This window comes from Bombus fervidus, chromosome 2 (genome assembly GCF_041682495.2).
Source record: "Bombus fervidus isolate BK054 chromosome 2, iyBomFerv1, whole genome shotgun sequence".
Lineage (NCBI taxonomy): Eukaryota > Metazoa > Arthropoda > Insecta > Hymenoptera > Apidae > Bombus > Bombus fervidus.
In genome coordinates, this window is record NC_091518.1 from 20,266,930 (window position 1) to 20,291,083 (window position 24,154).

At 40.0% G+C, this 24,154-nt stretch overlaps 1 protein-coding gene across 2 annotated transcripts; it reads right to left on the reverse strand.

Annotated features, from left to right (window-relative positions):
* Positions 1-253: 253 nt before the first annotated feature.
* Ple (tyrosine hydroxylase ple) lies at positions 254-12,519 on the reverse strand. Of its 2 annotated transcripts, XM_072014147.1 has the most exons (7): positions 11,991-12,519; positions 5,738-5,849; positions 5,389-5,481; positions 5,165-5,224; positions 3,255-4,074; positions 2,056-2,419; positions 254-1,784 (listed from the first exon to the last, which is right to left on the reverse strand). In XM_072014147.1, exons 1-7 carry the CDS (start codon positions 12,057-12,059, stop codon positions 1,620-1,622), a joined length of 1,683 nt encoding a protein of 560 aa, XP_071870248.1. In that variant the 5' UTR covers positions 12,060-12,519; the 3' UTR covers positions 254-1,619. The 2 variants fall into 2 exon arrangements, with proteins under 2 accessions (XP_071870248.1, XP_071870257.1); XM_072014156.1 differs by lacking the exons at positions 5,165-5,224; positions 5,389-5,481.
* Between the last annotated feature and the right edge of the window lie 11,635 nt (positions 12,520-24,154).

Here is a 24,154-nt window from a genome sequence, read left to right on the forward strand (position 1 = left end):
GACACAGCGAGGCAAACGAAAAGTGACATGCCAGCACGTAATAAGACAAGCGATGATTTAACTCTTCGCGAGATAACGATCGTCGAACGAGTACTAATTTTGTCTTAAATAAGCAGAAATGCACACGGAATTCCTACAGTTTCTCGCGTTTTATCTTTTCTGTTATCTGCGATAAAAATGATAAGTAAGAGAGGATCAGAATAGAAGGAATGATAATATGTAACGATTGTGCGGAATTCGTGAACGAAAATAATTTCTTAGTTTCGTATTTTATACTTTTATTATGCTCTGAATACTTTACAATATAATACAAAGGAAATCTAGCGGACACGCCAATAGTTTTCTACAGCTTAGCAAGCGCGAGAGTGACGTGCGCATCGATACGAACGCGGAAAAGTATTTGGTACGAGTTAGCGACGGGAAACTGTGCAAGGTGCGCAAGCAAGTGCTCGCACTACACGCTACATAGTGCGTCTCTAATGCAACACTGATCCGTGACTTCGTTATTGAAGTTGTGTTCGTGAATAGTAACTAGTTTCTCGAGAAACGATGCTATTCTCTCGTTTTTCTCTTCTCGAAACCTATAATCCGACTGGAAAAATAAAGGAAAATCCTTGAACCTATCGTATTAACTAAGGTTTCGCGTTAAATCTATACGATCCGATACGAAGAGGATCGTTGCTGTTTACCGGTAGAGAACAAGCATGTTTCCCAAGATGCGGTATATGTTCGTTAATAACTCTATCTAAAATAAAGAATCTACGTTGCTTTATAATACTGGTCGTCTCGAAATAAAGTTGATCCAAGTGACGACGACGCGTTGATCACGTACTGTCGCGGTGCAGGAAGCAAATTCAAACGCGACAACGCAATACTCTACGACTAATAAAATAATTAATAATAATAATAATTTGTAATACAGTAGAGTAAAATACAATACAATACAATACAATACAATACGTGTATCGGAACGAAATAAGGAATAACGTATAACGAAATATGTACGCGTGGAACGTTCAAAGCGTATCAAATTCGGTCCGTTTTTTGACAATACTTTTTAATATAATACTTTTTCGTAAGAACGTCAGGCCCGTGAACGACGTAAAACGCGAATTCGATAAATAAGACGAGAAGCGCGACAAGATTATCGAACACTCGCGTTACGTAAGACACGAGTGATCCGTTTGATCGACCAGTGCATAAATACAGAGTCCACGCTTCGAACGACCTGGATACGCGCACGTGTATTCAACTACGCGGATGGACGACTTTATACATAGAGTGAGAACGATTTAATGCAAACGACGAACAATGATGCGAATGACGTGACGTAGACCACCAGGTCAATGAGATCTCGACGTCCTTCCAATAGAAACGAAAAGAAAAAAAGACAAAGAAATTACGACACTTTTATGTACATTCCGCTTGAAACGATTCTCCACGACGAGAATAGGATTCGCAACTTAAACGAGCAAATTTCGAACTGGCTGAGAGGCTGCGACTTTTTCCAAAAAAAAGAAGAAAAGAAAAGAAAAAAACAGACAGTGAAAGATTGAGGGAAGCTCGATGATTCGCGAAATAATCGTATCCTGTTACACGGGCATAGGACCCCTTCGTCTTTACGCGAAGGATTTCTTCAGCTTGTTGATAGCGTTCGTGAGATGGGTCATTTCCGTGTTCAGCTGAGACACCATATTTTCCAACCTATCCACGCTGTCCAACACTTCGACGCGTTGCGTGTGCGGATCGTACCTCACTTCGAAGGGTCGGCTCATGGTGGATACCTAAACCGAAAATATCGAAGATTATAGTTCGTGAATCACCGTGATAAAAAATTGTTTCTTTAATTTATAACGTCAAATGCAAGTTTCAATCGACGCTCGACGAAAGTCGCCTGCGAAAGAATTTATGTTTAATCGGTAAAAATAGTAACACCGTTTACGATATTCCGCGTGAAACCAATACTCTAATATGTACATATATATATATACGATATATAGCCGAGATACGCGCTACTACCACGCGTTCAAGTCTCTAGCATCGATCGACACTTACCCAACGACGGAATTTCTCTTTGGCGTCCTCGAAGCTTTCCGCCACGTAATAAATCGGTTGGTATTCTTGATCTTGATACTTCTGAACGGCGGTGGTCTTTGGATCGAAGGATCTGTGCTCGCATTTGTCGCTCAATGCGTGAAGAAGTTCTCCATAAGCAGACAGAAGACCAGCGCCGTAAGCTTTCACCTCGGAACCTTCCTTGCAAAGACCAAATTCAACGGTGAACCAGTAAATCGTGGATAATTTTTCGATTTCTTCGTCGGAGGCTCCAAGCGAGGCAAGTCCGATTTCCTGAGAGAATTGAGCGAAGCTTGGATCGGCTAGCAACGGCATATGACCCAAAAGCTCGTGGATGCAATCTCTGCAAATTAAAGGAGAATTAACAAAATCGTTCCAATTAGACGTCTTGACGATATCGGTGACGTTATTGCTTTCATTTCGCTTATTCGTGTCGAAGGTAATTAACCGAGTACCGATGAGCGAGTAAGAGAACGAGGACAAAGTACGGCGGTGAAAGTTCTCGCGCAACTAAATGGAGGATAGGCTTTCATCTCTCGACTAATTACGATGCATAATCTCATTATTTAAAATTTCACGTTCAAGTAGAGTCGATGTATCTGTGAGAGGTGTCTATGAACGTTACACGAACTCTACGATATTACAATTATGGAAAATGCGCTACGAGGATGAAAATGAGCAGACGGACGAGAGGAAAGAATATTTTTGAAATTCGTGCAAAGATTCAGGGAATAATGTGGTCGATTGTAATTTCTCTTACGACAATGCACACGATATACTTCGACGGAAATCGAAAATTATAACGAACCGTTTCAGTGGAGAAACAAGTTCGCAACTGTGAAACTAAGTTATCAACGCCATCGTGTCGTTAAAAGCCAATTAGAGCTCCATTACGAGCTTAGAGAGGTACGGTAATTCTATTATCATCGTTCCCTGTGTAACAGGATGTCGCTCTCGTCATAACGCAGTATCGATTGCTCTCGCGTACTTTCGTACGAAAAAAATCTTCTCAGTATGAACTTAAAAATGCGAAAATCAAAATTGAGAATAAGACAAGGAGAAAAAGTACAACGTGACAAACGTACGAACAAACTGGTCCCTTAAAATGCTTCGAAAAACTGACGATATAAATTCAGGAAGATATAATACGTGTAAAGATCCTGAAGGAAGATACTTACGGTTCCGGGGTGTGGTAAGGAGTCTTGATATGACGAATGTATTGAGTGCTCTGGAAGACCCTGAATGCAAGGCTGGACAAAAAGTCCCTAGCCGTGAGCAATCCAGCGGCAGGTCTCAAAGTGAATCCAGTGTTCTTCTTCAAGAATTCGCTGACTTCCTGCAGCTGAGGTATGCGATGAGATTCGAAGATCTTTTCTTCTTGCAGCTTCCTGAAGGTTCTTCGATATTCCACGCAAGCGTGTTTCGGTACCAGGTCGACGATCGTGTTGAACACACGCGACCAGGTCTCGTTCTCCGTTTCGGTATAAGGAATGTTAGGTATAGGGTCACCGTACTTGTACGCGAAAGCGATCTCCGCAATGACCTTCCTGCGAGCACGATACTCCTTGTCAGCGAATCCAGGATGGTTCATGTCAAGATCAGGTTCGTATTTGGTCATCAAGTGATTGCAGTTGTCGAGCTCGGACGCGTGTCTCGGGAACCAGGGATCTTTGATGCTGACGGAATTATCCCCGAGCAGAGTAACACCGTCCAACGCAGAACTCTGACGAAGGTTCCTGATTAATTGCAGCAAACACTGCCTGGTCATGTCGATCTTCACGAGAACGTCGAATTGGAGTCCTTCCTTCTTCGATGGTCGTGTCTCAACGTGGGTCACCGTTCCCTTGAAATTCTCGATCGTCTTGAGGATTCTAGCCAAGGAGCCTATGCCTTCTCTCAAACGCAAAACAAGCGCTGCCTTTTGCACGGTGTGCTCGCTTTCGGGACACTCCGCGATCGTCTTGGCGAGCACCACTTCCTCTTCTGTTAATCCAACGTCTATGGAAAACCATAAATCGCTCGCGTCAAACAGAATTCCTAAGATCGTAGAAACATCTAACCGAGTAGGAGAGTCGAACCTTTTTATCAAATTCGAGGGCGAAAACCGTAAGAAATTCGGACGTTTCTTTCTTCGAAATAAAATTCTTGAAAGTACAGGCATACGTCGAAGTAAGTAAGAGAGCTTTCGCGTTATCAAATTTCAGACTGAATGTTCTTCCTCCGAGGTTCTTACGCGATATTTCCAGGCGCTAAGTGATTTCCTCTGGACTGTGTAATAATCGGGCAATTCAAAGTCCATTTCCGCGAAATGTCTCCTACTTTTATATGGGTTACGGTGCAGCTGGGGAGGTGGGGAATAGGGACAGAATAAAGTAGCTCTTATTGTCGCCCACGAACGTGCCGGGACTCGGCCGAGCAAAGATGGAGACGGTAAAAAAGAAATAACTCTGTTATACATTTATCGTGGACGCGCGGAGGCGTTTCAGAAACGGGAGAAAGGGGTCCCCGGCTAATACGATTCTAAATGCACAAAGCGGATTCGAAAAAGTGACGAGAGGGTGAGGAAAAGCGGAGACGTCGGAGAAGTGGTCGGGAAAAGGCGGAAAAAGGTCGCCCCCGTAATTCAACCAAGTGTCGGAAAGCGCTTGGTTCGACTCTCTTTGGTCAGGTACATGCCATTTACAATAGAAGTTGCTTCACTCCCCATTTACTCTATTCGCTTCGTGCACCCTAATAACGATCGCATCTTCCAGAATTTTACCGGTCTTTCCGATTTCTCACGAAGCGGACGACATATTTTTTCTTATTACATTTATTTATATTAAATACCAGATTATTTGGAATTATTATATTTCAATTACTCGTAGTACGGATCAAACGATTCGTCCGATTACTCGTACTCTACGAGAGAAATTTACGAAGTGATTGAAACGAATCGTTATTTCAGATTCTCATCTTTTATCTTTATCTGGAATAAAATTTTCCCAAGCTCTAATTACGTTTCAGAGTTAATTTCGTAAGAAGTATCCTTGACGCGTTAAAAGTCCTTTATCTGCGATCTGACGAAAAACATGTTGCATACGCTTACCATTGTCGTAATCCTCTGGTTTGCCAATATCGCTGTCCGACGAAACCTCAGCTTTGGCTTCTGCAAGTCAGAAATAATTGCGTGCTCATGCAACATGCTACATCTATCGACACTTTGTCGTATTCCCTCGGATACGAACAAATTTGACGATAAAAAGGAAACTCGAAGCATCGAAATTTTCGCTCGTCCAGAGGACATTCGTAAAAAAGTTGATAAATACAAACCTCCGTCCTTAGCAGCGCAAGCCAATGTTTCCACCTGTTCATCGTCGCTCGACGAAGCGTAACGTTCCGTATCTGGGCAGATAGTCTCTTCGCCTATCGAGTTCAACAGCAAATAAAATTATCGTGCAACATCGATACTGTTACGAAACAAGTTGAAACCAAGTAACATCAAAAGTATTCGCCGCAATACGAAGTAAAAAAAAAACTATTTGGAAAATAATCTTAACATCGATTACGCAATGCAACATCGAACAACACGAAACGTTGAATAGAAAAATTTGGAAAAAGATCATGCTCGTTTGCTTAAGATGCACAAAAATTATGTTAAAAATAACGTACTGTTACTTACCATTTGCTCGTTGACGCGCTTCTTCGAGAACGCTCTGCTTCGTTTGCTTGACAACCAGAGTTTCAAAACGAGCATCGTCCACGAGAGATCGCCGTCTCGCTGGATAACCGTTCTAAATAAACAAAACGATATTTCAATATTTAATCAACAGTATTTACAACGTGTCATAGCATGGAACGTACATCACTTGTGTGCATTTATAGAAAATTTAACTGATTGCATACTGATTGAATACATATATACGAGAGCGAGCCGTGTGTCACATCGTAGAGAATCGATAATTTGATAGTCAACAACTGTGTATTTTAATAATTTAAGAACTCACAAAGCATGAATAATTATCATTTAGTAATATAAGTAAAGACCATTGACGATCAGTTCTAAAAATTTGAAATAAAAATAATAAACGATAATTATTTTACGATATGTACCATGAGAATCTCTTGCTTCTTAAATAAACAATTCTAAACCGACGAGTGCCAAATTAATTTAGCGTACGATACGTTGAAGATACAAAAATGCGCAAAGTGGAAAAATGTAGCAAGTATCCGAAATTCCAGTTTTTCGATTCTATTAAAAAAAAAAAAAAAAGTATGAATTTACGTGGATATCCTACGCATCGCGATTAAATTACATTTTTAAACGGCGGATATCCTATCGGTAAGTGAAATCTCGATGCTGCAACTGCCTGTTCGCGACGAATCAAAGTTTACCTGACGTTCAAAGAGCACGGTTGGTAATTCCGATAAAGATTCAAAGACGCGGAAATTAGCGCCCACAGCGGTCATCCGGCTGCCGTTGAAGGATCGGAAATTAGGATCGAATCCTGGGACAGAGGACACAAAGCGTTTCGCGGCCTCAAAGAGGATTGCGCGACGACTAATCCTTACGATTCGATGTTCTTATTGTTACAGGCGAAAGAAAGTTGGAAAAGAGAATTCTTGGTCAGTACTACAAAGAGTTGGTAAAACTTTGCTAGAGAAAGAAAAGAAGGATAAAAAGATAATTTAACGAGATTTAATGGAATATCGAGAATCGACCGACCGAGAAGCTCGTTAGAAATTCTTAGACGTTGCAAAGCCCGATGCAACAGCGTCGTTCAAATTCAGAACGATCGTTTTTCACGAATGGCACACGCAAGGTGGCACCCAGTTTCATTTTTCAAGCGTACAAAGCGGTTGGCACGGTTTACAGAAAACGTGTAGTAATCCCTTACCAACACATCGCGCGAACTGGGCCAAGTACTTCGACGATGGATCGGATAAATGACCGATGACTCTATCGGACAAATGCGTCACTCGATGATTAACCGATTTAAAAATATTGTCTCGTTCGGTTTAATGAAAAAAAAATGCGACCGACTTTGACCAATATGATCGTTTACCGGTCGGGTAAAGTCAGCGCTTGCGTTCAGTCATTGCTTCATGGTTAATTATCCCTATCGTGACTCATATTCGTTCGTACAGTTCTATTCGAGCCATTTTCTAATATACATTATTTTTTATTTCACGCGTACGGTGTATCTTGCAAGTATATTTGACAAGAGAAGAGGTAAAATCGTACGATTAAGCCAAGCAGTGAAAAATCGCGTAATAGATCGAATATTTCACGATCTTAATTTATTTGTTTATTATCGTTATTTGTATTATTATCTGCTTGCCTGATATTGTCTAATTTAAATTAATTCTAAATCTCGTAGGAAGTTTATGGCGCGTCGATCGAATCAAGAAACTCAGTCGGCGTTTCAAGCGAAATCAACGACGAGTTTCGCGGTTGATTGAGATATTCGCATAGTATTGGTGTTTTTTGTCGATACAGCCGCGTAATGATGCATAACAAATGCATCCAAGGTCGATCATTATTTCGCCATTTCATACCAGCTTAGCGCTATTAGTTACTTTACACGGACTTGTCCGCGTAACACCTATTATGCGTTATAGAAATGTAATTACCGGCTAAACAACGAAACGAGTTCTTCGACGTTGGCCGACCGTGCAAATTCGAAATTATATTCATTTCGATAAAGTCACGGTTATTTCGAGTGATAATCAAGAGGATGAACGATCGAGGTGTTTAGCAAAGAAATTCTCTGAACGGTCAATTGCAACCTTTTAGAAAGGTTTCGCATTGAATCGATCGCATAAACAAGAGGCAGAGATTCCTGTGAATATCATTGGGATTCGGATTTTCGATTACGTAAAAAGTAAATCGAAAAGGAGAAGAAAGAAAAAAACGTGGATAAACGTTGCAGGACGACAACCACCACGGATTGTTACGCGATCGATATGCATAATTCAGTTGACGCATTAGCATGATTTTTTTTCAAACAGGAATCGGACTCGATGATTGAAATGGGCAAAACAAGACATTTAAATAGAACGATTAGCATATTAATGGATGGACGAGCGGGCATTAATACACGCTGTCTGTTCATATGTATGTATATGTACGTAAACGTATCTCGATCGATCGTCGATGTCGTCGATGAGCGATTAGAGGCGTTGTCGCACGCGCGGCGAGCCTCCAAAGGCGAATAACGGAGTTTAAAACAGCGTTCAGGGCCTCTCCGCGACTCTCGGTAACCATTGGACTTACAATCACTTCGTTCTCATATTTATATGACATATTCGTAATTATCATGCGGGAGCCGAGGTCGATCGATTTTGCAACGCGATACAATTATACGATGTTGCCGCGCGGTCGGCTAACTTTTCTGTCACTCATCGAGGGTGTACATGACTAATTACGGGATTTTGTAATAAACCGATCGATATGCGCGTCGATCAACAGCTAGCTCGTTAGCTAATGCGCGTGATCGACCGATTTAATTAATCCATCGAGATTAATCGGATCGACGATCCGAGAAATTCGACCATCGTCGAGAAATCGATGCGAACGAGGGATGCGTTAAATTCATTTACAAAAAAAATGGGAAATAATGAAATGTTTATGTACGAATCTGTACGTTCCAGCAGAATATTATTCTCACTGTTGGAATATGAAGAAATGCTTTTTTATTTTACATACGTCGCAACGACGTCGTCGAATCGACGTAAGAAACAATTCGAAAGATAATTCCAAACCGATCCACTCTATTTTTTGAACGTTTCCATTTTCTTCTTTTCTTTCTCTCTTTTTTTTTTTTTTTTTATTAGAATACACGATTAGCATTTGGCAGCCGATCGATTAATTTCTGAATATTCGTTACGGTCTATAAAAAGATGAATAATAGCAAAAAATGAACAAGCTATAGTTCGAAGAGACTACGTAATAGGCGATGAAATAGCCATTGGAAATGTTTTAATAGGAAACGCAACGAAGGCCGTGTCATTTTTCACCCCTCCGTTAGAATGACGCGAACACGATCGATAACGATCGAACGAGCGCGCGAATAGCGGATTCTGGATCCAATCTGGTAACTAGATCCGGCGTGTGCGAGAGTTCCGTTTGAGTGAGTCAGAGTCGTCGTGGCTGTTTCCCATTGTCGTCAACGGTGCATACGTAAATATGCTTACGTATGCAACGTTTCATTGTATATCAACAGACACAATTCGCCAGTAAAACGTAAGTTTCTTACGCCGTTAGGATTTCGAAACCTTTGTGAAACCTTGTATAACGAAAATGCATGATACCGTGATTTCCAAAATTTCGTCAGATAGTGGACCCAACTGTTTGCCTAACCGCGTGTTCGTATATCGACACGGGTTAGCGCAGAAGCGTTCAAGCTCGTAAAGTTACACGGAGAAAGTAAAGGATCGAAGCTCACGAGTCAAACACGAGACCAACTGTGTGTCTTCGCTGGTGAAATTCGGAACCGAGGAATTTCACGTCGTCGATTAAAAAGTTTAGTTTTTCATCCTCCATAGTTCGACGATCGCTAAATCAGCTTCTCGAAAGTTAAACCGATCGACTGCATTTTTTCGTACTTTATTCGCGCCTTTTTCCTCGCTTTTCTTGTCTTTCTCGATGTTTGACGCTTTGAAATCCATCGTTTTATTAGTTTACTCAACGCGTTACTCATTAGCGATTGTTAAGCTCCTTGGAAACAGGAAAACTCGGAACGCGTAACGATTCGATATTGTTACTTTAGTACGAGATTGCTACTTTTAATTTGCTATTTTAATTTTAAATTGCTATTTTACGGCAAGCATAGAAATGAAATATCGCGAATAGCAAAGTAAATGGAAAAAGAAGGTTCGATTCATGGTTGATCGATATAGCTCGAACAGACTTCCATGTCGTGAATTTTTCTGTTTACGATGAACAAAGAATCGCTGATCGACGAAGCGTCGAATTAAACGATGAAACGATGGACTCGAAGGATTCGAGCCTTCGAAAAGAAAGAAAAAATGCGAAAGCCAAAGGATTGCGCAAACAGAACGCAACGTTAGAACAAGACAGTGCGTGCAACTAATAAATCACAATTGACGGCAGACGTCTCGATGATGAAGCACACGTATGAATGAAAAAGTTTGCCGCAGACCTTGTCGGGATGCCAATTAAGCCTTGTTACCGTGCGATTCGAAAAAAAGAAAAAAGCGCGCGAAGAAAACGCACAGGGACGCGTCCTTGTGATTCTAATTCTCGGATGACCTGTTCCGAGACGGAGCTCCCGTAACTGTTATGAATGGAAAAAAGAATCACGGCCTCGAGAAGAGGCTCCGATCGAAAGTCGTTATTGCGCGACTGTTCTAATGTAACGCGCCATTACCGAACGCCAGGATACGTAGGATCGAACTTTGCGAGCACGCGATTTCCTGACGACGTTCCGAAGCGGAATCGACGGAATTACGCGTTCGCTGAAGAACCGCGAGAGACGAAGTCGCAATTATAGAACCGGTGCAACACGATTTATCGTCTCGTTGAAACGATTTAACATGCAACACAATCGAGCAACGATTGCTTATACGATATACGGCGGTTACAAAAAGCGTTTGTACATATCCTTCTTTTCCAACGAAGCGTTATCTTGCAAATAAAATTTTTTCTATGAAATTTTTATGCTAATATGAAAGTACGATACACGAAGCTTCGTACGCTTGAACTTAGGCGATCAACGTGTAAATGGTGTAATAAATGGAACGACGTATAGATAATTTCTGTCGTCGCTGTAACTTCTACCGATAAATGTAAATGATGCCACGCGTATAAAATTCTTCCATGGAAACTGAATGATCGAGGGGAAAAGCGTATGCACGCGTGTATGTATTTGTTTCATCGGCGGTTCTATGGAAAAGTGAAAGATCGAAGCACACTGGCTGCACTCGTGACTCTCGTCGATTTCTGATCTTACGTCGTTTTCACCTGTTTCAACGTCTTCCCCTCTTTCCTCTCTCAGCGTGATTCTTAATTTGAAACTTCCGCGATTGATCTGCGACGACGATGAGTCAGTGTATCGTAATAGTTTCGTCTCGCGTCGGAACGTTCGGCTCGTAGGAAAAGATGATAAAAACGATAACGATCTTCCGGCTCTCCGAATAGAATAGAATGCAACGAATTTTGAATAAGAGATCACCGCTCGATCATCGCTGTAATCGATCACGTGTACTTTCTCTAGACCTTTGGGCCTCCTTTTCGTTTCCAGTTTCAGAATTTCACTCGTGCTGTTTGGTCGGACGAAGAGCGTCGCGTTCGTATACGTGTGTGTATGCACGCGCTTACACGAACATAGGTTTTCGTTTATTTTTTTATCTGTTACGAAATATACCGAGTGTTTATCATGAAAGTCACGTAGGCAAGGATAAAAGAGAATTCTTCCGTAAGAAAGTTCCGAACATCTCGAATCACTGAATAATGTACGCGTTTCTTGCGCGTTATAAGACGTTTCGTTTCAATTTTTACGAGTTTCGTAGAAATAAAACGAAAGAACGACGAAATTTTTCAAAAAGTCAGGTTCGCCAAGATAGCGAGGAATCGTCGATGGAAACTCGTCGTGCTCCGCATTAACTGTAAGAAACGAGAGAAGCGAAACGATTGAACGTGGAGCGGAGTACTCGCAATTACGGTACAACGCGCGAGAATCGTGGCAGTTTAAACGTGCGGCAAAGTTCCCGCGCTTTCCCGCGATCCTATTCGACTCCGTTTAACACTCGACTCGGCGTTTACCCTGCCATAATCATTCGTCTTAACAACTTCTTAACCGTATTTTAAAATTTAAAATTTCGTCTACCAATTTCGTCTTTACGATCAAAATCACCACGATCGATTTCCATTCTCTACCACAATCTAAAACTCCAAATACTAAACTACTCACCTCGATACTGTAAGACTTCTTGATAGCAAACATTTCGCGGTTCTTCTGCGCTGCTGCAACAGCCATCATATCCGCCGTGTCGTTCTTCGTAATGAAAACTCTTCAAGCCCAAAGATCGGCTACTCGACGCCTGGAGCTTTTCACTGCCGTCTGATCGAACGAAGTCGATGGATCACCGGGATAACAATGATTTATTTTTCGTACAGGCAATCACGGACCACCGAAGAAATATTCTTCTCGATGGCTTATTCTTTTCCAAAAAGAGCTAAATAACTCGGCTAACTGGCTACCGCTTCGCACTGCAACTTCTCTCGATGCAAGAGACTTCTCTCTAACTTGTCTGTTTTCTTTCTTTCGCCTCTTACGACTTCTTCTCCCTTTTGGATTCCGTTCGATTCGATTCGTCTGATTTGACTCGACGGCAACGACGACAACAACAACGGCGGCGACGCTGTGACGTTAAAACAACGGGTTTCTCTCGTCTTAGTCCGCTTTCGATGAAGCGTACGAGCGAATGCGCCTACGGGGCGGATTGCTGCCGCATATAAACGTTGCCTCCCTTCACCGCCGGCTAATGCCGGGGTCAGGGGTGCCCCCACCCCACCCCTCGTTTCGGGTGGTCTAGCACCGCCGCCGCCACCACCACCGCGTCCTCGCATTGCCAGCATCGCCGCTTCCACCGATCGCGCAGACCAGCTTTTCGAACACCACGAAGTGGTTCGACCGTCGTTCCCCTTCCTCTTCGTTCTTTCCTATCAAAGCTAACCCCTAAGACACGTTCTGTTGTCAATCCACCTTTTCTCTGCTATCGTTAATCATCGATCGCCGAATCATCGGAGGCTTTTTACACGATTCTCTCTACTCGTGTTCGACGGAACGACCTATGATTCTTTGGTCGCTAAATTACCTCGCACGTCGCGTAGAAAGAACTCGAGACAAGTTTCTCGTTCGTATGAGTCACGAGAAATAAGATTGCGATGTTTCTCGCGGATTTTTCAAACACCTGACATGGGATAAAGATTTTGTTGTAAACGATGTGTAATTGCTGAATAATCGGATAGATAATTAGCTTGCACGGGTGTTATTAACGGTGCTATTAACGTGGTTGTTAACGCGAAAGTAATCTCTGTAAAGCAACTTTATAAATAGCACGCGTTGGGATATTATCTGCGAAATGTCATTTCTTCGAAACAAGTAGGAAATTTTCCACGGTCGTTTCCGTGTGACCGGCGCGACCGACGTCATTGACACGTCACGAGTCATTAGAGATTCAAGCATTTGGGAACTCCCAGTCGCGAATCCTTTACGGCGGTTCGTTCCATTCACGCCATGGATTCCCTGTAAGCGAAGAGATCCTGTCCGCTGGTAGAAAGAATAGAATAGAAAGAGAAAGATAAAGAGGGCCAGGTACCTGGATTTCCTCCGTAGTAGACGGTCGTGCGCGAGTCACACCGTCGCATCGTTCGATCAAAACACACGATCGATTTACTATGCCGACACGTTAATCACGCTTCATTCGGATCGTCGATCGAACAGGTATCGTATCGTTACATTATGTTAAACACCTGTTCCACGGTGACGTGATTCTGGGAATTCCGATTCTCGGTTAAACCAGCGGGGAAGTGCCGCGATCGAAACTTGACAGTTGTCGCACGTTCTCTTCCATATCGCTAACCGCAAATCAAAACATTTCAATATTTAAGTTGCTTATCAGAATTATAAACTTGCGCGTATCAGTGTAAATCGTGGAACGAAGTTGCTAGGATTTTGTACTCTCTGTTTTCGTTTTGAATCGATTTTAGATTTTAGAAAAACGACAAGCCGGAAGTTTCCGAGTGGCCTTCTTCTTATCTAACGTCAAAGATCCATACATTATATAGTAATAGGATCATTAAGAATATAAAATTGCATAGATCTCAACGATACCGTGCATACATATACGGCGATCATACGCGCCTTGATTCTATCGTCGTGGTGTTCTAAATGAGACGAGATCTTACTTTCATGCATCAAGGCCGCTCTAGGAGCACGGAAACGGAGTGGCACTTGCTCTGCGTCAGGGCAACAAGACGCGTAATCCAGCGGTTCTCGAATTACCGAGTCCCATAAACCGGTCTACGCGTTCGATTCGTACGTACGCGTATACCTATTTTTTCATTTTTCTATCGCTGTCCTTTTTTTTCTCTCTTTTTTCTTTTCCTCTTTTCCATTAGATAAATCTTGCGTCAATGGGAGGAGAACGCGTAAACGAGGTATTCCACGATCCCGGTAGACGAAGCAATATTCAAGGAACAATGCTCCTCTACGTTTGAGATTTGAAAGTCTCGCACAATTCAACCTCTCGAACAACGAATCGATCGACTTCGTTTTACGTTTTCTCAGTTTAAGATGGAAACAACTTCCTTCTATTTATAAATTTATTTATAGCAGCCAGATGACACGATGGATCTTAAATTATTTTCCCTTTGAAAATTTTGCAAAGTACCTAACGTAACAAAGTAACCTGCTGCTTGCGACATCTTATCACTTTCCTACAATTTCTCGAGTTTATTAAAGTATGGAAAATCTGAAAGATCCTGTTAGGAAAGTTCTGGCTTACGGGTGTAATTCGTGTTCTTTCAACAGGTATACCGTTCAAAGCAATTGCAGAATCGTTTACGTTATATTCTGATTTTGATAGCCCCTTCTCGCGTTCTTATGTCTTATCGCACTGTCATACGAACGTCAATTTGTTAAGTTTAGACAACGTGCCGAGTTACGAAGTATACGTTATTATAATCTTTTCGCTTTCTATTTGTTTGCCGATGCGATAAAACGTTTATAGCAGCGGCCCTCCTATTGTTTCGATTCCTATTATTTCAATTCTGATAAAGAAATTATGGTAAGACTCGACATTGAATTTGGTAACGCTACTCTTGTTCGAAGATTTTTATTTTTAATAAAACAAATTTTTGTTATAATTAGTAATAGAAATATTAAAAAAGTAATGAATATTAATAAAATACAATAATTAGGTTTAAAATATAGTTTTTTAATAATATTTATTTTGTTATTAATTTATTCATTTTCTCTTCGTTGCACGAATCTTGCCTGCATCAATGGAATATAAAGATCTGCGTAAAAATACGAATGAGACGATCGACGTTCCCCGTGAATGAGAAGATTCGTTAATAAGAACGTGTCATGTATGTCAAAATGTGCAGAGTATCGACATGTTTGAACGAAGAATAACGAAACAACGAGAGAATCGTGGCAAACGATTCTCAACGAGAAATGTTAACTACTTAGGTGTTTTCACTTATTACGCGCACCTTGTGACTTTACGAAATACGACGCGCATACTATCGAGATATTTATTATTCGAGACGTTTCAATATTAGGAATCTGGGATAGATGATAGAAAATTCTTAGATAAAAATATTTACGGCGCGCCTAACACCAATATGTCACATGTACGTTTATGTGACGTTTCAACGCAAGAATTGTGCCATTCACAGTCGTACGATGATTATTAACATAAGATAATACATATACGTATTTTATTATATGTCAGTATCCTCGAGCTGTCCACACGTAACGAGTAAAACACGCGCGATGGTAATTTTTAAAATATCTTTTCGAATAAAATTCAACTGGTAATGTCTTACTTAACGTACATATTAATGATTTACAAAGTAAATGAAGCTTGAAAAGTACCATTAGCGAATACAGTGTATGTAAGACCTTCTACTACTCCGTTTTCATACGGACGATTGTAAAAATTTCCATATGGCCATTCGCCAACTTGTATGGAAACGTCCCGAAGCTAATAATTCTGGTTATAGTTCTTAACGACTATTCCTCCCGTGTTTTAAACATTTCCAGGTAATTCAGACAATTTTCAATTAGTCTCGGGCATTTGTGAACACGGTTAAATAAATAACACGTCGAAAAGTTCAGGCGTATCTCGCGACTGCAATTTCCCGCCGCAAACATATTCTCATATACGCATATACACGTATATTCAAATATATAATCTGCCTCGTTTGCGCAGCAACAGTCATCGTATCACTGTCGCAATGATCCTGTTTCCTATTAAAGCGAAGTAACAAGGCGGTTCTCCGTTATTTTCCTTATCTTCGATACCTATCGTCGTGTCAGTGATGTCCATCGTTGCTCGAATCTTTTTATCACAGACTTTCCTTATTGGCGGGAAAACAAAAAATAAGGGAACTCTAACAGAGCGTCCTAAGGGGAAACACGCTGCAGCAATTAAGTGGCATAGTTTCGCGAGGATAAAATTTTTCCCCGTGATACCTGACTAACATCTTTTTTTTTTTTTTTTTTTTTTTTGTTACAATGTGATTCATTACGACGTTCGGGATTACCATCGATTGATGTGTTTATAAAATATAATAAATGCAACGAGACACTGATTGCTTTCAAGGAAAGTACAAAAGTTTCCTTTGTCTTTTTTTCGCGCATAAACAATCGAGAGGCCTTGATCGATATATAACGTCACAGGCATGTAAAGAGTTTGATATGTTTCGTTGCGCGTTTCTCGAAAAGTATGGCTCGAACGTGCGGTGGTTGAGCGATGTTTGAAATTCGCCATTGTGCTACGAAACTCGCGGCAAACGTTAATTGCCACGCAGGATCGCGGAAATGCGTTTAAGGTCGCCCTACTTGTCGCATAGGTAAGAAAAACGAAGGGGAAATCGTCGGATAAATTGCAACGCGTGTCGCGTATTTCCGATTTTAGAAAGAAATTAGCAAGAAATAGACGAGGCAGAGTCGATAATTTAGGGGTTTACGTTTCTATCTACGGATCCTTCTTTCCTAATAACTTTCTCTCACGAAATCTTTGGTATGTACGTGTGTTAGAAATGTTATCTAGATGTAATCAATTACAGGATAATTAACGATAGATTCCCCAGATTCTCGAAATATTTCATTCGATCGATTTCTTTCAAATTCTAAACGAGTTTCTGTACATTTCAGCAATATTATCTAGTTTTATAATTCGGAGATCTTTAACGAATATATCAATTTCTCTTTCCTTTTAGGTAAATCGGTTTCTCAAAAGCACGCCACCCGTCGTGTTTTATTTCTTCTATTTTTGTCACGTAATATATTTTTATCTATCTAAGATGCCGTTATCTCTATTTTAATGAAACATCTCTGTTACGCGTATTCGTTTATTACGCAACCTAAAATTAAATATAAACGAATTTCGGAGCGTCGCACATGCGGAGGCGAATGTGTTAACTTATTAGTTTTTTATCGCTTCAATGGTATCGTAAAATAGAACGTTTGTTCGCTCGTTTGACAGTATTTTTGCCGAAACTGATAAAATGAAAGAAATATTTAAATAGAAAAAATCAAGTAGCGCAGTCGTACCGAGCAATCGAAGCGAAATGAAAATCTATACGAATGTACGCGTATCCTGCAGAGTTTCTAAGATAATCCGTAAACAACCTTTTTTTCGTCGATACAAGAAAAGCTCAAGGATACGTAAGATTTAACACAAGATACAATTTATTTGCTTGTCGGCAACTAGTTCCGCTCTGCGTTCGTTCTGATATTTTTCAGCCGCTAATTGTAGTCGACTAATACACTTAAACTGTATACACTTTACGCGATACGAGATTACAATCGTATTATTAGTAGCATAATCATCCGACGCAAGCAATAACTTATACAATATCCGGATAATTAGTTTCCTAATGCAAATCGATCGTCTAGAAGCGAGCCTTGAACGCGTCGGAACTGTAAACGCAACACGGAGGCACGGTTATGGTAATTAAGCCGGCAATAAACTCGTCCATTTGGTATCCAACTCTTAATTTCCACGCCTGATTATGTAATTAATCGGAGTACCGTTTGTTAAGCCTGTCTCGTTTGTAAGATCCATCGATAATTTACTCAGGAACAACAAAATCCGTCGTTGCAATCTTTAAGTTTAAGTGTTCGACCACACCAGATAGGCAAATAGTCGAACGCAACGTTCAGTGACGTTTTAACGACGCTTTCTTTTCACGTGCAAGTGGCAGATTTCTTCCGCTCGATTCTAGGAGACATGGAAAAATCGAGTTTCAGGGAAAACTTTTCTAGTAGGTATAATACGTAAACGCGTGACGCGATCGAATCAGAGGTTGAAATACTCGGAACAACACTGACCGGTGATTCCCATTTGCCAAATGGCCGATTATTCTTACGACGGGCAACAACCTACGACTTCGACGTGGACGCGTAATTATGCACTCGCATCGAGCCGTGATATACGCACGATGTCTGATTTAAATCGCACGTGCGAAAAGCGTGCTAATGCGGTAAGTCGACACGTTCGCCACTTTACTTCGAAGGGTATACGTGCACTGTCCTATCCCCTGTAAATTACTTTCGATAACAGGCTCGCGTACATACAGTTCTGTGCAGAAAGTTTTAAGTCTTTAACGGTGATCTTATAATAGTAATTCATCATATATTGGGAATGATATATTTCGTAAATATCTTCAATATGGTGCTACCTAGAAATCTTTATGTGTGCCTTTGTAATTCTTCTAATTTTACTTTGCATCGAGATTTTTTATTAATTCTTATGTTATGCACAGATATCCTGCACGTTTTATTATATATAAAATTTTATACAAGTCAGAATTTCTTCTTATGCCGATCCCATGTTCGCGATTTATGTTTTTATCCTTTTTATCCATTTACAGTTTTAAACGTTTATTAAGGCTAAAGAAATAGTAATTCATCACATATTGGGAATGATATATTTCGTAAATATCTTCAATATGGTGCTACATAGAGATCTTTATGTCTGCCTACTTCTTTATAATTCTTCTAATTTTACTTTGCATCGAGATTTTTTATTAATTCTCGTGTCACGCACAGATATCCTGCACGTTTTATTATATATAAAATTTTATACAAGTCAGAATTTCTTCTTACGCTGATCCCATGTTCGCGATTTATGTTTTTATCCTTTTTATCCATTTACAGTTTTAAACGTTTATTAAGGCTAAAGAAATAGTAATTCATCACATATTGGGAATGATATATTTCGTAAATATCTTCAATATGGTGCTACATAGAGATCTTTATGTCTGCCTACTTCTTTGTAATTCTTCTAATTTTACTTTGCATCGAGATTTTTTATTAATTCTCGTGTTACGCACAGATATCCTGCACGTTTTATTATATACAAAATTTTATACACCAAGTGAGAATTTCTTCTTACGCTGATCCCATGTTCGCGATTTATGTTGTTATCCTTTTATTCATTTACTGTTTTAAACGTTTATTAAGGCTAAAGAAATAGTAATTCATCATATATTGGGAATGATATATTTCGTAAATATCTTCAATATGGTACTACATAGAAATCTTTATGTCTGCCTACTTCTTTGTACTTTTTCTAATTTTACTTTGCATCGAGATTTTTTATTAATTCTTATGTTATGCACAGATATCCTGCACGTTTTATTATATATAAAATTTTATACAACAAGTCAGAATTTCTTCTTATGCCGATCCCATGTTCGCGATTTATGTTTTTATCCTTTCATTCATTTACAGCTTTAAACGTTTATATCTGTATAAATTTACTGGTAAGAATTTACATTTATAAGAAATTCTGACTTTCCTAATACCAATAAGCTTATGAAATCATAAAAAACTTATTCCGTCAGTGGCAGCTATCTGGACTTTCCTTCTCTTTAACTTCTATACGGAATTCCCGTGCAGCCCATCGCGGGTCGCTCCGTACCCTCGGGTGCCAGTGACGCGGGGATGTGTCACTTGCGGAGAAAGTTTTACCGATCGTATTAAACTGATCACCATCCCTGCAAGATCAAAATGTATAAAAAAAACCAATCCACGTGTTATTCCTCTACCAACGACTCTCATCTCGCATAGTTTAGAGTTAGCGTGCATCGATAGTTTTTCGCTAGTTGCTTGATAACCCGCTTTCAATTCAGAAACATTCACACCACCCACACCCAGTTTGTATATAGTCCACTTCGTAATAAACATCACATATATCAGCAAGTGATTCTTGCCACGCTTTATCTTACGAGCAAATTATCTTTATCGACCCTTTTATTCGGTGGCAAATGTTCTTTGTCAACTTATCATTCCGCTGGCAAATAATCTTTGCCGCTACGTCTTTCGAGCCCAGTGTCTCGAACGGAACAGTTACCGAGGTACCTGAAAGGCAACGCGAAGAACAAGCACAGAAATTTATTAACGAGGTACAGATATGGGAAAAGTATGAAAGGTAATCAACGCTGCGAAGGAATGGAGGAAGAGACATGTACGTAGGATATGCGAAGATGGAAAGGAGGAATCTAAAATATGTCATAGCGGAATGCGAAGAAAAATAAGGGTACAGAAGCAATTGCGAAAACTGTAGGAGAAGACGAGAAAGGAATCGAAGCTTCGAAGAAAATAGAACAGGCCAGGAAGAGGTAAGTCTGCATACCGAAAGACAAAAAAATCGTATCGCCAAGTTTTTAACGCAGTTGCATATAACAGAGTTAAGAAGAATAATACGAATAACGATAGAACGATAAGAAAGGTAATAACAAGTAATGTAATCGTGTTTCTTAAGAAGTAACAGCGTATTCGAAACAACTTCGGTGTATCTTTATGTTCGTTCGTAAAAAAAATTCATCGAGACATTTGCACGAACCTATACGTCACAAAGTACGAAACAATGTGAAACATATCGGCGAACGCGTGCGTTTGCAGCCACCAAACGATTTCGAGACTCGCGATAGGTAACGGCTTGTTTCTTAATCGACCGCTTTTAATCGGATAAAATCTTTTATTACGCATCCGTTGGTATTCGTCCGCAAGTAATATCCGTTAGGCATACTTAACGTTGCCTGTTAATGCCTGGCATATTAATATTCATTATCGAGGGTGTGTAAGCCGGCGGGATTCATAAGTGGCTGGTATTAAACATGCATTCGCGAATCTCGGCCGCGTACGAGTAAAGCTAACCGCTGCATAACGATAACGTCGTTTGATATTTAAACGATCGATATTGGACGTTTTATAAATCGTTATCAGCGGTTCGCGATTATCAAGCAAAGTACGACACTTCGATGCTAATATCGACGCGTCGACACAGTGGCGGATAAACTGTTTCAATTGCAATTTATGTTCATAATATAATATATAACATATTTATGCGTAATAACGACCAGATGATCGATCGATAACTATGCCAATGAAAAGAGAGAGGAGTTGTTTTTACGATCGCACAAAGAAACCCGGCGTCGACGGGAATCGAATCGAAGCGGAACCGCAGAAAAATCGCAACGAGTCCCCCGTCCCCCGCGTACGCGAACCAGAAATGTTATCACTGCTACTGCATTCCGCGTGGAATTCTACTAGGTTTCAGTCGCAAGGTCGGGAATTCGTGACATCGCGCGCGTGCCCCATCGGTCACGCACGCTGTTCCATTTCGTTTGGATCTTAGAAGGGAGGATGAAAATAAAAGATCGAACTCGATCGTGGAACAAATCGTCGATGATATTTAGGAAACAGATTAATTAACTAGTAGCGCGATGCCATCGGTAGATCGTGAATTTTTGTCAATTTACGAGAAAAACTGAAACAGCAAGAATCTATAAAATATACGTAATATTCAAAAATGTGCAATATATGAAAACTACATCCACTGCGATATTTAATTCGCGAAACAATTTTTTTAATTAACAAGAAGCGCGACAAGCAACGATAGATTGCGACGTTTTATACTTTCGCGGAAAATTTGGTAGTACAAGGACGCATAGAATAAACTATATAATTATATTCCAAGCATAGTCATCATTATAACGTTTAGTCTAAAACACAATTCTTTACGCTTAGATTCTTTTTTTTTCTTAACTAATCGCTAGAAATTAACCCAAAGAATCGATCGAACAAGAAGGTAAAGTGGTGCAAAGACGCATAGAATACATATAATACGCGAAACTATATAATTATATTCAAAGCATAGTTATTATTATAACGTTTAGTCTAAAACACAATTCTTTACGCTTAGATTCTTTTTTTTTTTTTTAACTAATCGATAGAAATTAACCCAAAGAATCGATCGAACAAGAAGGTAACACGTGGAAGAGAAGAGAAAAGGAAAGGAGGGGAGAAAAAGACTGAAAACTACGGGACGAGATGATCGCGTGAAACGAAGCACCGCAACGGGTTACTCGTGGGCTTTTCCACAAAAGAAACAAAACTTTTTCATCGAATGAGGTCTGGGTGAGTTCAATGCCTCTACCTCTCTCTTTTCATCCGTGGAATAGACATCGATGGTTGTATGGTGGCCAGTCGACTACCGTGTAACACATGCACCGATTGCTGAACGATTACTCACGTCCGGGCGGGGCGATTAACGCCGCGAAACAGAAAGCAATTCGACCTCGCCCGGAACCAAACTCAAGGACCAATTATCCAGCGACTGGTAGATCGTTTTGCGATCCTGCGTCACCGCAGGAGGGGTGTCTATAACGAAGAATTCGTTTCGCTGCTACGACAGGGTTCCGCTTAGACTTCGTTTCCATCGATTCTCTTCTAATCCGTTCGATTTCTTCCTTTTTACTGTTCTTTCTACGCGATCGGGTATAGATGGATTTACCTTATAACAGATCTATCTGTATCCTGTTCGGTGTACCTTGAATCTGCCGAGACGGAAGAACACGAGTAAATAAGAAAATCGTTCGAAGAAGACGAAGAATTTTTACGTTTCGTTGTGTTTTGTTAAGCCTACCACGGCCTCGATGTTTTTTGATCCAATTCTTTATCATCGAGTCCCGCGCTTTTCCGAGAAAAATAAACTTTCAATGTGAAATCGTAGCGGAAAATTACGTAGGTTAATGACTGTTTTTCTTTTACGTTTGCAGATAAAACGAGAGAAACGTGAGTCTTTTTTTTATTTTTCAATTTTTAAATTCAACACGCTGTTAATTAATCTCATATTCATATATTCTGGAATATTAAAATACCAACTGTCGTAAGATTAACTATATAGTTGGATTTTTTTCTAAATTTTATGAATTGAAGAATAAACGTACAAATCCGAGGACACCTGGACGATAGGATCGAATAGAAGAGGGAATTTAGTCGAAAACTATGCTTAGTTATCGGAAAAGGTAGAAACAAACGATTTATCGTATATTTTGTTAAATATTTGTATCGTCGTGAGGTTCGATTACGAACCGATTACGATCGATTACAAACGCGATCTCGAGCAGCTGCGTGACAACACGAAGTTGCGCTACATTTCTAATTTTTGTTTTATAACGATAATTTTGTTTAGTTTTATAATATTTTTAAAGAAACTACAGTTTCTTCTATTTTTTACCGCCGCTTTGCTTCTCAGAAACGATCAACGAATCGGGTTTCAAAATTACGTATCACGCGTTTTACATAAACGCGATCCTCAGAATTTTGATAGCGGAATGGTAAGATTCTAATTAATTCGTTTCACCGGGAAAACCACATCCAAGACGGGAGAATGTGTTTGTGTAACACGGTGATTTCGCTTTGCGGAAGGTCGTCGTATTGGTTTCTTTGTAATTCTTGCGTAAAGGAAAATGTTGTCGCGAGTCAACAACCGAGTAAATGTGGTAAGTAAATCTCGCTGCTGTACGCGGACGACATTTGCATCGCCTTTTTCATCGCGCTATATTTAGATATCTGTGATCTCACGAATCTCAGTTGATTCATTCCGGGTGTTTTTCACGCCGACGTCTTTCTAGAATTTCGCACCTTGTACAGCTCTTGTTTCACCGTTTCAATTCGCTCGAGAATCTATTGATTCGCTTCTTTCGAAAACGACGATACAATTTCGTATCTAATTTTTTATTCGAACTTTATACATTTAGATTTCGGAATTGAGGAACTTCCTAAAACGAGAAGAACGATGAAACTTGCAAATTGAGATTGAAATTTTCGTTTTCTTAGTATTAATCATACTAATTATTCATAGCTCCCAAAAGAGTTTGTTCTTTTCCTGTTTACAAACTAAATAAAAATCTCATTAAAAAAGTAATTTGACTATTTGACTAGAAAAAAAAAAAATATCTATTTATTATAGCTATAAATAGATTTTCTTTGAGAAAATTTTTTAGTTACGAATATACTGGTACAGTGTAAATATTCTAAATATA

Bases quoted from the DNA above. Each gene is read 5' to 3' on its own strand.
- Ple (XM_072014147.1), bottom strand. From the start codon at position 12,059: ATGATGGCTGTTGCAGCAGCGCAGAAGAACCGCGAAATGTTTGCTATC. The intron at 5,850-11,990 runs GTGAGTAGTTTA...TTGTTTATTTAG, and splicing joins AGAAGTCTTACAGTATCGAG to AACGGTTATCCAGCGAGACG. The intron at 1,785-2,055 runs GTAAGTGTCGAT...TTTTCGGTTTAG, and splicing joins AAGAGAAATTCCGTCGTTGG to GTATCCACCATGAGCCGACC.